The sequence below is a fragment of the Podarcis cretensis genome (genome assembly GCF_951804945.1).
Source record: "Podarcis cretensis genome assembly, chromosome: 17".
Classification (NCBI taxonomy): domain Eukaryota; kingdom Metazoa; phylum Chordata; class Lepidosauria; order Squamata; family Lacertidae; genus Podarcis; species Podarcis cretensis.
Window position 1 is genome coordinate 32,238,058 of NC_137187.1, and position 15,539 is coordinate 32,253,596.

The window sequence follows — 15,539 nt, forward strand, 5'->3', positions numbered from 1 at the left end:
GCTGACAAAAGGGACTATGAACCATTAGCAAGAAGGTTGTTGACAGGCAAAGAACTGCAGAGACCAGGAAACCAAAGAGATAAGAATGGGCAAAAAAGGGGTAGGAATCCCAGAGAATGGTCTGAGGGCCTTTGATACGCCATATAAGCAGCTCTGAGACTGTTCCCCTTAATCCATTGGAACAGGGATGTGATATATTATACACACAAATACATACATACATATAGAGAGAGAGAGAGAGAGAGAAGGGTGTGGGACTGAATCTGATACAGTGTTTTGAACCAATCATGAAAAAACCCTCTGGTTGCAAGTCTCAGTTCAATATATCCATCTTTAATAATGGAGAAAAGTGCCAAGTGGCCCATAAGGACTCTTGTGGTGTTCCTTTTCACTACTTTCAAGGGGGAAATACAGAAGACACAGGTCTTCACAATGGTGAAATGGCTCAGCTGGACATCCAGAACTTGAAAAACTTCTAAGATGGCCTGTAAGTCTGAAAGGTCCTTTGCCTTTGGAACAGAGCCAGAGCTTCCTTTTTGCTACTCCCATTAGACTTCTCATTCCACCCTTAGCTGGACTATTCCGTTCTCTGCTCACATTATTATCCAGTACCAGGAAACAGTGTAATCTTCAAAGATCTTCATAGCCACTTGTCTCGCCTCTAGAACCACATTTGCTTTTCTGGAATTCAAAGTAAGAAGAAGTGAGAAGCACAGGAAAGGTGAAGAAATGCACATCCAAGTTCTTTTCCTTTAATTTTTTTGGGGGGCCCCCAACAGAGTGTGGCCCTAAGCTATACAGTCATACCTCGGGTTGCAAACGTGATCCGTGTGGGAGGCACGTTCGCAACCCGCAGTGTTCGCAGCCTGAAGTGCTGCGTCTGCGCACACACATGACGCAATTCGGCACTTCTGCACATGACATCATTTTGCACTTCTGTGTATGCGCGCGTGCCAAAACCTGGAAGTACCGGTAATCCATTCTGGTATTTCTGGGTTCAGTGCAGTCAGCAACCCAAAAACACGCAACCCACAGCATTCGTAACCCAAGGTATGACTGTAGCTTGTTTAGCTTATACGTAAATCTGGCACTGGTGGAGACGCTCCTTCAGGTATATTGGGCCAAGGCTATTTAGAGCTTTAAAGTTCAGCACCAACACTTTGAATTGTATTTGGATACATACTGGGAGGTTTATTTAAGATAAGAAAGCTACAGAGTCTGGTGTTAGGTAGAGCACTAACTGCTCACTGACACTGCAGGAACTTCACTTCTGCTGGGTTAGGGCTACTCTCAACAATTGTGAGCACAGGATTTCCTTTTGCATGGGGAGAAGGATGGTTGACAAGCAGAGGGCAGTTCCATATATGCAGCACATTTAAGGTTCTATATCTCAAGGCCTGAGAAGCATTTTCATCATGCTGTCCAGAAGGACTTTGGCAGCATACCAGAAAAGGAATTGGAAAATCCTTGTAGCTGCCAGGGAACACGGGATATAGCATGTCTCCTGGAAGAAGTGGAACCTTTTTTTGGCCAGGGTAAGGTGGGACACGGGAGGCGCTGTGGTCTAAACCACTGAGCCTCTTGGGCTTGCCGATCAGAAGGTCGGCAGTTCGAATCCCTGCGACGGGGTGAGCTCCCATTGCTCAGTCCCAGCTCCTGCCAACCTAGCAGTTTGAAGGCACATAAATAGGTTTTGCCAGAAGCGGCTTAGTCATGCTGGCCACATGACCCGGAAAAACTCTCTGCGGACAAACACCGGCTCCCTCGGCGTATAGAGTGAGATGAGAGCACAACCCCAGAGCTGTCCACAACTGGACCTAACAGTCAGGGGTCCTTTACCTTTACCTTTTTAAGGTGGAAGATGGCATGTGATTTCCCCTAACAGATTAGAGGAGTAGTCAGATGGGGGTCTTCTCAGCACATACCCCACCTTTTCCTCTACAATCCCTGCCAGTCCCATCTGTTGTCTCAACACAACCCTTGTTTATCTAATGTCCCAGTTTCTGCCACCTGTGATGAAAAGAACTAGAGCAAGAAAGCTACAAATTACTGGGGACCAACTCCCCAGGCCAAGCAACTAGAATAACGCAAGTAAATTAAGCAAAGTCGGCAAAAAGTATTCTTTGGCCAAATTTGGAATAACTAGGTCTACAAAGCCCCTTTCTGCTCATTGCCACCCCACACACACACTTAAGACTCACTTGGCCCCTTCCAGAAGTTCCGTCACATTCCTCTCATGTCCTTTTCCGTCATTAAAGGTGGTCTTGTTCCCAACCATGATGACCCCTTTCTTCGAGCTGACTGCAGGTAGACATCTGCGAGCCACTGAGGATCACAACATATAAGAGAGATCTAAGCAGAAGGAAGACTAGTACGCACCCCCTCCCCTTGCTCTCTGCTTAAAAGACCCTCTATAATCAGCGGGCAGAGAGGAAAACTACAACACCCACCCACACCCCAAGCTGGTTTCAAGCAGGTAAGAGTGAGATTTGGCAACTGAAGAAGCAAAGTGGGGGTTGCGAATGGGCTACATCCATATGCATACTTGGCAATTTCATCTGATGCTTGGAGTGACCTCCCACAACTTACTACAGGAACCAGGGCTTCACTCAGCATATACTGAGTTGGTGTCAAGATACTTAGTGTAGAAAAAGACCTCTTTATAGATCATTGCATCTGCACCCCTTGCCCCAACACCCAAGAGTTACCATATTTTTCGCCCTATAGGATGCATTTTTCCCCTCCAAAAATGAAGGGGAAATGTGTGTGCGTCCTATGGGGCAAATGCAGGTTTTTGCTGAAGCCTGGAGAGCGAGAGGGGTCGGTGCGCACTGACCCCTCTCGCTCTCCAGGCTTCAGGAAGCTATCCGCAAGCCGTGGGAGAGCTGTGCAACTTGGTGCAGCTCTCCCATGGCATGCGGAGAGCTGCCTGCACCCCGAAGCCTGGGGGCACGCTGAGCTCAGTGCCCCCCAGGCTTCGGGCTTCGCGCAGCTCTCTGCAAGCTGTGGGAGGGCTGCATGACTTCGCGCAGCTCTCCCACGGCTTTTGGAGAGCTGCCTGCACCCCGAAGCCTGGGGGCACACTGAGCTCAGCGCCCCCCAGGCTTCACACAGCTCTCCCACGGCTTGTGGAGAGCTGCCTGTTCTGGGGGCTGGGAACGGGGGAAGCTCAGGCTTCCCCCACCCCAGCCCCGCGCCTGGGGGGAAAAAATAAATTTGGTTTTCTTTATTTCCCCCCCAAAAAACTAGGTGCGCCCTATGGGCCGGTGTGCCCTATGGGCTGAAAAATACGGTAACTGATAACTCACTGAGTAAGCAGCACCCCAAGGCCTCTCCCATCCAAGTGTTTGTAATGAACATGACTAGCCAGAAGACTTGTTTCGAACTTTGTTGTGATTTAATAGATGCTTTATTTGCCACAGACATTCAAAATGAGTCAGAGGGACAGGTGTAATCAGATTGCTTCCTTTACTCCTTCTGCAGCTGTAGCTGTCCTTCATGTTCAAATCCTCTTGCCTGGCTCACAGTTCTCCCTCATCCCCACAAAGGGTGCAGCTCGCAAGCAAAGTCAAGCCCTGGGGGTGAGGTGGGGTGAGGGGAGCCAGCAAGGAGTTCCCGACCTAGTATTCCCAGTCGTCACTGGGGGGAAAACATAACCTTTCTACCCAACCCAAATATCTATTTCTGCTTTCTTATGATCCTTCAGAATTAATTCAATTTTTTTAGAGAGGGGGTTGATATTCAATATTCACACCGAGCCAACCTGCTCGGGTGTGGGTTCAGGGATCACGTATGATAGCCAACTTTTAAGTTCAAAAATTTGGGTGGCAGATCAGGAGGCAGGGCCACACAAGGAAAAGTGCACAAGTGCAATTCCCACAACTGTGGGTGCCACATCGCCAGGTTGCTCTGCCTTTCCTCACCTTGGGTAAATAAAGCCTGATGGGGGAGGCAGCAGCAAAGGAACAGCACACATGAACCCCACAGTCTTTATTGCAGCCATGTCTGAAATGGTGTGCAAGGTCTGAAGTCAACTATCTTGTGCTCTAGTGCATATGTAGAGCGTACTAAAGGTGAAAATGATGCTTACTTCCATTCAAATAGTTACAGAAACTGAATAGCTTTGTTAGAAAAAAGCTGATAGCCATCCCGAATTTTTGGCTTTCTATCCCAAAAAACCTCTGGCAACTGGCTCAGAGGTTAAAATGAAACTAAAAACAGCCAGGCCATTTTCCCCCCTGGAGAGTTGGCAAGGTCCATGAGGATTATGGCCTTCATGCCAACAATAGAGATAACAACTGTTTAGTGCATGAAGTGGGGGATAATATATGCTGGGTCTGAGGCTCTGCTCTAGCCCAGAACAAGTGGGCTGGTTCCTCAGAAGCTTCTTGTTTTCAAATTTCAGATTCCCATACTCCCAGATAAGAAGCCTCAACGGAGTCACCATTGTGGTAGTCTTTGTGTGGAAAGGCTAAGCTGAGGCTCTATCTGACAATGGAAGTGGCTGGGAGTCACAGCCACTGAAAGCTTCAGCTGCATTAAGACTGACTACTGAGCTGTTCAAGAAACTGTTAATAAAATCCCTAGGCTTTCCCCCACTGGTTTGCTCCCTCGGACAGACTTACAGGGTTTGCTTGGAGTGAGCATGGCTGGGCACAGATCATCTTTCAAAACTTCAGGTGCACTCAGGGCCTGAGAGAGGGGGAAAAGGAATGGGTCATTCCTGCCCAAAGGAGGATAACCTCCCAGTAAAACAAAGGCAAAAGCAGAACGGAAGATCACCCTTAAGTCTGGACTAGTTCCCAGCCATTATGCATCCGTAATGCTCACTCACCTTCTTCCGGTTTTTAAATTCTGGGACACAAAACTGCTCATAGTATTTGAGTTCCTCGCTGGCTGCACCAACTGTTGAGGCCTGCAAGTAGGTGAGGTACCGATCTGGGCACTTTTCAACACAGATCTGAAACAGTCACAAGAAGCACAGCAATTTAGTATCACAATTCAGACACCATTTATCTAGCAGGGTTCCGATTCCCAGCAGCAGTGACAAATCTCTACATTACAGTGGTACCTTGGTTCTCAAACTTAATCGGTTCCGGAAGTCTGTTCCAAAACCAAAACATTCCAAAACCAAGGCACGCTTTCCCATAGAAAGTAATGCAAAACAGGTGGTGCAGGGGCTCCTTTAAACTTCTCCCTTGAGGGGAGTGCAGCCGCGAACCCCTTAATGGAAAGTGTCTGCTCACTTGCCGCCCGGCCTGCCTTCCCTCACTCGGAAAACGGAAGTGTGGCACTCAAAACGGAAGTTATACTCAGAACAGAGCACATTCAGCTTCCGAAAAAAGTTCGAAAACCAGAACACTCATTTCCGGGTTTGAAGTGTTCGGGCTCCAAGTAGTTTGAGCACTAAGCTGTTTGAAAACCAAGGTACCACTGTATTTAGTGGTTTTGTTCACATAGGGTTTTTCACCCATTATGAATAATAATGATAAAAGATAATAATAGATTTATACCCCACCCATCTGGTTGGGCTTCCCCAGCCACTCTGGGTGGCTTCCAACAAAATATTAAAATACAGTAATGCTTCCTAATGCTTTCATTTTGACTCCATCCCAATATTACCTTTCCCCCATTTTCCTCTGTTTTGCCTCTAATGTGCAGTTGTTCTGGACCACCCCACATTCCTTTGTTTTTCTTTCATCTAGCATCATAACCTTGGCCCCGCTATTGGGGAAAATTATTTGTGTCTTCTCTTGAGAACCCTTATATGATGGATTCCTTAAGGGACAACTACGAACGATATAATTAATTTGAACCAGGACTGCAGTGCTAAATTAAGAATTGGTTAGATCAACTTTTAACTGACTAAAAAGGTATCTCAGCAGTTATAACTGGGGTGTAGTTTTTTTAATCTAGAATTGTATAATAAATTGTGTACCATACATAAAATAACAGAATCGTCAATAGTCCCAAGTCTGGGTAAAAGGCAGGATATAAATAATAATATAACATTGTATCAAGACTGTAAACATTTTACATTTTCTGAAAATGAGTACTGAACAAATGAATTCCAATTTAACACAAAACTTCTTAGGTCAGCCAGCCTTTCTTGTCTTCTTGAAATGAGCTGATGCAAGAGTTTTACCATATACAGTGGTACCTCGGGTTACACACGCTTCAGGTTACATACGCTTCAGGTTACAGACTCCACTAACCCAGAAATAGTGCTTCAGGTTAAGAACTTTGCTTCAGGATAAAAACAGAAATCGTGCTCCAGCGGCGCGGCAGCAGCAGGAGGCCCCATTAGCTAAAGTGGTGCTTCAGGTTAAGAACAGTTTCAGCTTAAGTACGAACCTCCAGAACAAATTAAGTACTTAACCCGAGGTACCACTGTATGTGCTGCAGATCTTATTCAACCAATCTTTCAATTGTGGACCTTTGTGAATCTATTCTGGCCAGAATAGTTACGTTTGACACCAGTTCTTCCTTCCTTTTAGTTATCAAATGTTCAATGTAACCAAATGATAATATCCATGGTGTTACTTACTACATGAGTAATTCAACTGACAGTTTCAAACACCTCTTTCCAAATCATTGACCACTTCCAGATGCCTACCACAGGTAAAAGGCATTTGCTCCCAGTCTAATATATTTCCAGCAACAGAGAAGATTACTAACACATGCTAATACAATCTTACAGGGGTGCTTGGCATCTGTAAATAAAGTTTCTCACTGCCTCCTCACTCATTATCCAGAAACTAACATCTAAATTATACACCAGGTGGTATTTACTGCCAACAAAGCTACATCACCTGTCCTCACCACACTCTAAACGTGTCAAGAAAACTGTGACAGAGTGAGGCCTTATTTCCATATGCGGATTTGCCGTAAAATATAAAGAATTACCGGGTACAAACATCAGATCACATAAATAAAACTGCAGGATATTCTGTCGCTCCAGAACCCATAATAGCATTGCTAAACCATCTCAGTAAAGACAACATTCCCCCAGTATAAATAATTTTGCTTATATTACCTATAACAGTTGCCACATTTTAAAATAGCCTTATACTGGAAAAAAACAAAAACAACCTTAAAAAATTGAGAATCATTACAGTGCAGTAGACCTCACTCAATTGAAAACCATGTCAAACCCTGAATATCCTGACCATTTCATAAATACTGTAAATGCCTCCCATTCCTAACAGGCATGCTGTCTTTTGAAGACTTTTTATAAACAGCGTCTTGAAACATAACGGCACGCTTTTGTAACCATGTATAATTCACCAAACAAGCCTTCGCTGTCTCTCTTTTAATACAGGACTTTTAAAGCAGTTTTTCACATTCAAATTAAAGTCTGGAAAACCTAGCTCAGGGTGTATCTGGCTTGATAGTCTGATAGCAAGGGAGAACTAAAGAAGATTACGGCAATGGTAAAATCAAGCGAATAATAGATTACTGCAACACATACATGGGGCTGCCCCTGAAACTTCATCGGGTGCAGAATTCAGTGGCCGGGTAGCTCACCGGGGCAAGACAATTCAGGCATATTAAACTGATTCTGGCCCGACTCCACTGGCTGCCAATCAGTTTCGGGGCCCAATTCAAAGTGCAGGTTTTGACCTATAAAGCCTTAAATGGCTCAGGGGCCTGCAATACCTAAAGGACTGTCTTTCTCCATATGAACCTACCTGGACCCTGAGATCATCTTCCCAGGCCCTACTTCGCGTGCCTCCTCCGCAAAAGTCCAGGGGGCAGCAACACGAGAACGGGCCTTTTCTGCAGTGGCTCCGCACTTTTGGAACGCTCTCCCCAGGAAGGCTCACCTAGCACCTTCTTTAAATATCCTTAGGTGCAAGGCTAAAACATTTCTCTATAACCAGACCTTTCGCTAATTAACAATTCTGTGGCCTTTTAAATGTGTTTCTGGGAAGCTGGGTCATTGGTTTGTTTCTGTTTTTGTCTTATTACGTATTTTGAGTTCTCATTTTGCATTTTAATCTCGTGAACCGCTCTGTGATCTTCGGATGAAGGGTGATATACAGATTTAATAATAATAATAATAATAATAATAATAATAATAATAATAATTGTTATTCTGACCTACACACACACACACACACACACACACTCATACATCCCTGCATCACATTAAACTGAGGCAGTTTCAACATGGAGAGCACAACTTCTGTGACACGTCACAGATTTACATCCTTTTAATTCTACTGATTCCACGTCCACTTGTGGTGGGGTTCTAGTGAGAAGCTGAAGTCTCTCAGATGGAGGCAGCTTCAGGGACTTCAAAGAAAAGGCAAACATCACCCATTCAACCAGGATTTGGGCAGCTGCTCTTTGAAGTCTTTGCCCTCCCTTCCCATTTCCCCAATGTGACCAAGAGAGGATATAAGGTATCCTTGCTCTGACTCTCTTCCCATGCACTTTATTGGGCAACATGACACATCAGCTTGTCTATATCCAGATATCATTGAGCAAAAGCAACCCACCTTCCTTTTTGTCCATGAAGTTTTGTCCTATGCAGACAAGCACAAAGCTCTTGAAATTCTGACCTCTCTGGGACAAAGGTATTGACAAGGAGAGAAACCTTACCTGTGTGGTGGGACACTGAAACTCCAACAGCACCAAAGGGCTGGCACATTTCACGATGTTGAAGTAGAACAAGAAAGGTTTATTCCTGGAAACAGAGAAAGGACCATAAGAACATCCAAGCCAGCATATGTTTCTATCAGTAGATAGGTCCCAAAAGTTCAGCAAATCTTAAAGCGTTAAAATTGAGATGTGGAAAATATGGAAACAACGAACAGAGGCAGGATTGAGATTTGGAGATATGCTTCAAGGTCCAGACTATGGGAAGCCCCGAAAAATTAATAATTATAATTTGGATGATAATTTGGTCTTTTTTATTTTAGTTTTTTATTTTAATTGGATTATGATTTGATATGTTAATTGGATGTTTTTTATTGAAAAACTAATAAAAAGGATTTAACCCAAAGTTCAGCAAGTCTGACATACTGTGGAGATCTAGAAGATGAAGGAGATCGCTCATGCCAGCAGACTCTCCTGAACCACTTCTGAACAGGTTAGAATTCTCTATGCAGACCAGCCAGCACTGCTTGGGGATCACAGACAAAGTGATGTGCCAAGGGTTACCAGCCTTAGCCATCACCAGTTCTTAAAATGAAAGTTGCCACAGCTCAGGCCTATCTGGAAGTGACATCACCTAACCCATGCTGCATGAAGACCCAATGTGGTTGCCTACCAGGAGGAGAATTCAGTCTGCAAATGCTGAAATACACCCTTGTCTTATGTAATTGCCCCTGAAATTTCATACCTAACTATGGGGGAGGAGCCACTTCTCCTTATTCTATCCTCTCACGCTGCTCTGGCTTCCTCTCCCTCACTGAATTCAATGCCACCTCATCGGAGAGGGTGACAAGGAGAGTCAGAGGAAAGGCCCACCAGATCTCCTGTACAGCAGGGGTGAGGAACACCTTTGGGCCAGAAGGCTGGAATCAAACATGGCCGATCCTCCATGGGTTACTTTGATGGGCAAGTGGGGTTGCCCACCTGCTAATCACCTCAGGAGTGTTATATGACACCAGGTGTTTCAAGCCATGACTGCAAAGGAAGAATCAGGAGGTTGCTCTTGAAAGGGCCCATATCTGATGTCAGATGTGGCTAACCCAAAACACTCTTGTGAACCAAAGCAAGAGAACGGTTGGGCCTAATTAGGCCCGTGGGTCAGAATGATCCCACCACTGCTGCAGAGGCATAGATTTTCATTCCTGGTTTCACTTGGCCTAGAATACAGTGGTACCTCGGGTTAAGTACTTAATTCGTTCTGGAGGTTTGTTCTTAACCTGAAACTGTTCTTAACCTGAAGCACCACTTTAGCTAATGGGGCCTCCTGCTGCTGCTGCACCGCCGCCACACAATTTCTGTTCTCATCCTGAAGCAAAGTTCTTAACCTGAGGTACTATTTCTGGGTTAGCGGAGTCTGTAATCTGAAGCGTATGTATCCCGAGGTACCACTGTACCACTATTTGGGGTTTCCTGACATTCATCTGGCATGTGACACAACTGGCCCCAACTGACTGTGGCAACTCAGGAGAACATTCAAAGGGGGAATTTAAATGCCTCAGAAAATTCCAGGATTCCACATTAAGGGGGAAAACGAGTTGCCTCATGAATAAGACAAACAGGCCTTGCAAGAAACGAAGCTTTCCCTTTTCTACCCAGAAGAGATGACATGGAAAGGCAATCCGGAAAGGGAAGATGCATGTGCAAAATTCTCTCGTAATACAAAGTGCCTCATTGGCTATACTCGTGCAGATAACAAAGGATTTTTCTAAGACACTTACTCGTTGGGGGTTCCGGCCTGGCCACAGAACTGCCCACGGCTATCTGTGGGGTAGATCACCTTCCGGGGGTCTCCTTGTGTCCATGCTGAGAAGACAGAAATCCAGAGTTTGACAATGTGCTCCCCTCCACATTGTGCAACATCAACTGCTTTGGACTATGATTATATCTCTATTATTCACATGTACATTTCATCCTTCAACTTATGAGCTATGTTAACCTATGAAAGAAGTTTTTTGCTCAAGACTGTGCCGTGACTTGGTATCTGAATCCAAGTCCGAGTCTCCACCCACTGTGTTACACTGCCTCTCTGTCAAGAGTCTCCCAAATCTGCATGCAGCCACTCACAATATTAAAGGGGTTCCACATATCACCCCATGCGACTCTGCCCTGGGTGAGAAATGGCAACGTATGGCCAACTAAGACACCACTCAGCACAGGCACCATCACCACATTATTCTACATGAGCAACCCCTCCAAAAAGAGACAGAGGGAGGAGGCAATAAGATACTATCAGGGCAATTTCATGGCCTACCATGCTTTCACATTCAGTCCCACAGCTCATGTGGATTCCTAAGAGCCATGGTTTACTGTTGTCATTTTCTTTGTTTTAAAAAAGAGAATGTTTCACCAATAGTTCAGTTGATAGAGCACAGGACTTTTAATCTCAGGGATGTGAGTTCAAGCCCCACACTGGGCAAAATATTCCTGCATTAAAGGAGGTTGGACTAGATCAGCGGTTCTCAACTTGGGGGGTCCCCAGATGTTGTTGGACTACAACTCCCATCATCCCTGAGCTCTGGCCTTGCTAGCTAGGGATGGTGGTAGTTGTAGTCCAACAATATCTGGGGACCCCCCAAGTTGAGAACCGCTGGACTAGATGATCCTCATGTTCCCTCCAGCTCTACAATTCTATGATTCATGGCTATGAAGATGTGCATTCCACACACTTAAAAAAGAGTTTGCTTAAACCCCTTGTTTTCATAACGGTGCACCTTCTTGCCACATGTCCTCTTTCTCCAGAATGCTTTTACTTTTTCATGGTATGTAAAATGAGAGTCATGATAGTAATCCATAGTTAAACGAAGAAGTTTGAAAATGTGTCCTCTTTTTTTACTCTTCAAAATATGGCAACCCTACATCTACTTGCCCAGTCACCAGCAACACTCAGCTGTTGCCTAGAGCCAGAGAAAGGGAGATGGAGAGTTCTACAACACATACCCACGACTCCCACAGCGATGTAGCCCACAATGGCAACCAGAAGCAAGATGCAGCAGATGATATCGGTGCAACCCCTGAAGGAGAAAGCAAAAGGATTGAGATCAATACAACCGTCATGCTCTGCTTGTGTTCTGCTCCCCGCAGTCTGGTGGCTTTGATGCCTTGATCCCCTCTCCGCACAGCAGATTCGCAACTTCGGTATTTTATTTCTATTTTTATAAGCCCTGAATCGAACCAATCTCACCAATAGAGGCAAAGGCAGTTAAGAGGAAAAATACTCAGGGACCCTGGCCAACATATAAAGTACTTCTTAAAGGAGAATAATAACCAATTGAAATTAAAAAGTTTCGGGGAAATAAGAGAGTGTATTGTTGATTGGTTTCAATATCACCAATTATTTTAGACATTCAAAATTGGTAAACAAAAGGGTTTTTCCACTGAGACTTCCAGATTTGAATCGGATTTGGTGAATTCCAAAATTAAAACACTTTCTAAAGTATACCGACTCCTCCTTGACTGGGAAGGCAATGAGGAGGAGGTTACAGCGGCTATGATTAAGTGGTCACAAGATTTTGGGTACTCAATAACAATGAAGCAGTGGGAAAACCTGTGGTAAATAAATTGGAATTTTACAGCCTGTTACTCTCTGAGAGACAATTTTCTTAAAATGCAGCATTGGTGGTATTTAACCCCCTGGAAATTGTCCATGATGTTCAAAAATGTCCCTAATAATTGCTGGAGGTGTAAAGAAAAGCCAGGTACTTTATTCTATATGTGGTGGCAGTGTAAAGAAATCAAGGTGTTTTGGGAGGATATCCACATAGAATTGGAAAAAATATTAGAAATAATTTTATATATATATATATAATATTTATTAATAGTTTTTTTTTAAAATTATAACATAATAAACAAAACATACAAAAAACATCACATTTCATAACATATTTTCTTATCCTTTTTGGACTTCCTCACATCTCCCTCTCCTACGTTCCAAAATATAAAAATTAATTCAGCAATTTATCACCTTGTCCCCACCTTATCTAATTTTCCAGTGTTATATCTTAAATTTTAGATATATTCATTTGACTTTTTAAAACTTTTTAGTTTAGCCTAATCACTATCTAAAAGTTGATTTTTTCCTAAATTTAGCTTATCTTCATAGTTCAGTTTATCTAATTCAATGATGCCAAGTTGTTTGTGATCAAGCATCCTCCTTAACATTCATACAGTTTACAATATTTTTGCAAATAGTCCTTAAATTTCTTCCAATCTTCTTCCACCGTCTCCGCTCCCAGGTCTCGAATTCTGCCAGTCATCTCAGCCAGTTCCATATAGTCTATCAGTTGCATCTGCCATTCTTCCAGTGTGGGTAGATCTTGGGTTTTCCAATGCTTCGCAACGAGTATCCTTGCTGCTATTGTTGCATACATAAAAAATGTTCGGTCATTCCTTAGCACCCTCTGGTCAACGATGCCCAAAAGGAAGGCCTCTGGTTTCTTAGGGAAGGTATACTTAAATACCTTTTTCAGCTCATTGTATATCATTTCCCAGAAGGCCTTAACCCTAGGGCAAGTCCACCAGAGGTGAAAGAACGTTCCTTCACTTTCCCTGCATTTCCAACACTTATTATCAGACAAGTGGTATATTTTTGCAAGTTTGACTGGGGTCATGTACCATCTATATATCATTTTCATTACATTTTCTTTCAAAGCATTACATGCAGTGAAATTCAGCCCAATGGTCCATAACTTTTCCCAGTCCTCAAACATAATATTATACCCAATGTCCTGTGCCCACTTTATCATAGCCGATTTAACCATTTCATCTTGTGTGTTCCATTTTAACAGCAAGTTATACATTCTTGAGAGTATCTTAGTCTTAGGCTCTAACAGTTCCGTTTCTAACTTCGATTTTTCCACCTGGAATCCTAACTGTTAGAAATAAATTTTAATAGGAAACCGGAAGCTTTCCTTTTGGGAATCACAGAGTCGGATATTCCTAAAAAGGCTAAAGAGATCTTCTTATATGCTACGGTCGCAGCAAGAGTTCTCATTGCGGCAAACTGTAAAAGAGATAAAGTCCCATCAAGATAAGAATGGATTCAAAAATTGGCTGAATATGCGGAATTAGATAACATGTCAGAAAAGGAAAAAATAAACCAAAACAGTTATTTATCTCAAAATGGGAAGTTTTTAAAATATATTTGAAAAGCAATAATAGTACAGTACTTTAAGGTCATACGCAGCGTTCAAATAATTTCAGTAGCAGTGTTAAAAATGTGGAAAAACCAATGAATGGATCAAGGGATACTGAAATTGAACAAAACTCGTTATGCAGTGGCAGTGAACAACTAATACAGAATCTGTAATTAAGGAATAGACGGGAAGTATGGTAGGTAGAAAAAGACCACTTTTATTTTATGTTTTGAAGGTTACTAGTTGATGTACTAATTCTCTTTTTTTTCCTTTGGTGGCGATGGACATTTATGTTCTTTTTCTGTATGATGTGTTAATGTGAACAGTAACAATAAAATTTAATAAAAGGATAGAACATGAGACTCTTAATCTCAGGGACATGGGTTCGAGCTCCACACTTCAGTATTTTGCAACTTCAGTATTTTATTTCTATTTTTATAAGCCCTGAATCGAACCAAACAAAAGCACAGTATAAACCAGAACTGGCTCCAGGTTTTGGAGGCTTCTCAGACAATATGGGCCCTTCCCTATGTGAATGGGCCCCATCTACTCCTCGCCACTGTCCCTGCTGCCCATTCCCTTGCCCTCTTCCTCTGGGCCCAACCTATGAAACAAGCCACCAAGAAGGAAAATGTAAGGCAATAAAAGGAGGCGGCTTCCTGTCATCAACTCTGGTCCTTCTTTGCAGGTCTGGAGACTGGAAGTGAAAAATGTATTTATGTATTATAAGATTTGGGGCATGAGCAAGTGCCCAGCGATAGTGACCCTCAACACTAACCCTGGTATATACTTTCAAATCGTAAAAAGACACAAGCAGCATTTGAATAGTTTTGGAAAGCACACCTGAAGCATGGGGGATGGGCAAAATGAAGTAACTCCATATCTGAAGTGGAAACAAGTAGTGCCTTTCAACTGCAGTACAAAGGCAGGAAGAGAAGCTCACCTTGTGGGGGAGAAAAAAGGGGAATGCTCCTGTTTTTAGCGATATCTGTATACGCTTTTTGCTGCTACTTTCTGCTATGGGTTCTTAAAACAGGGTGTGTGTGCGTGTGTAAAAACTCAGTTCTCCTAGTCCTTTAAGTCAAAAGAAACCAACAGAAAAAAGCAAACAAAGTAAATCTAGATAGGCGAACAAACAGCTTCACTGGGTTTAAGTCAGAGTCTATTTCTGAAGGATATCTTGCAATCCCTTAGTTTCCATCAGGGCAGTTCTGCCACAAGAGAGAAGGGCTACTATATTATGACAGAAAGCGGTGTTTCTGTTCCACCACTTGGGCATTTCTTTGGATGAAAATGTGTGTTTGAAGCCTTTGCTCAAGTCACCTGTGACTCTCTCCTGGCAAGGCTGCTGGGGCCTGGATTGTGCTTGTGTGGCTTGATCTGAGGTCGGAGGTCGGAGGGCAGATGGCCCTGCCTCTTGGGCAAAGAGACTAGACCTCTTGACCTTTGATCATTCTAGTACTTTGATTCCATAACTGATGAAAGGCTCCTTCATCATTGTAATGGTTCTAGGGGTTGCTCATGCGTAAACTGGCGCCACACCTGGCTGGGTTGCCAGGACAGCTACTCGCCCATGGCTGTCTCAATCGCTGGCAGAATCCGTCAGTGGGCATTTCTTGAACTTCTTCCAGCAAAGAAGCTCTTTGACGCCTAGTCTCCGCCTACTCTCCCTGCGCGGAAGCCTTCTGCGCAAGGAGAGTGTGGGCAGCGGAGGACCCGTGCTCTCCCCGGCGAGGAGTCATGGGA

The 15,539-nt window shown here is 43.7% G+C and overlaps 1 protein-coding gene across 3 annotated transcripts in view; it reads right to left on the reverse strand.

Moving 5' to 3' along the window:
* Positions 1 to 15,539, reverse strand: part of SLC44A2 (solute carrier family 44 member 2 (CTL2 blood group)) — a 63,689-nt gene that overhangs the window by 20,506 nt on the left and 27,644 nt on the right. For all 3 annotated transcript variants that reach the window (XM_079959367.1, XM_079959366.1, XM_079959368.1), the window contains exons 3-9: positions 11,599 to 11,672; positions 10,380 to 10,464; positions 8,608 to 8,692; positions 4,835 to 4,960; positions 4,626 to 4,692; positions 2,202 to 2,325; positions 598 to 681 (exon numbers count right to left, since the gene is read on the reverse strand). In XM_079959367.1, the coding sequence (XP_079815493.1) occupies positions 598 to 681; positions 2,202 to 2,325; positions 4,626 to 4,692; positions 4,835 to 4,960; positions 8,608 to 8,692; positions 10,380 to 10,464; positions 11,599 to 11,672 (645 nt within the window). The remainder of the gene's footprint in view (positions 1 to 597; positions 682 to 2,201; positions 2,326 to 4,625; positions 4,693 to 4,834; positions 4,961 to 8,607; positions 8,693 to 10,379; positions 10,465 to 11,598; positions 11,673 to 15,539) is intronic.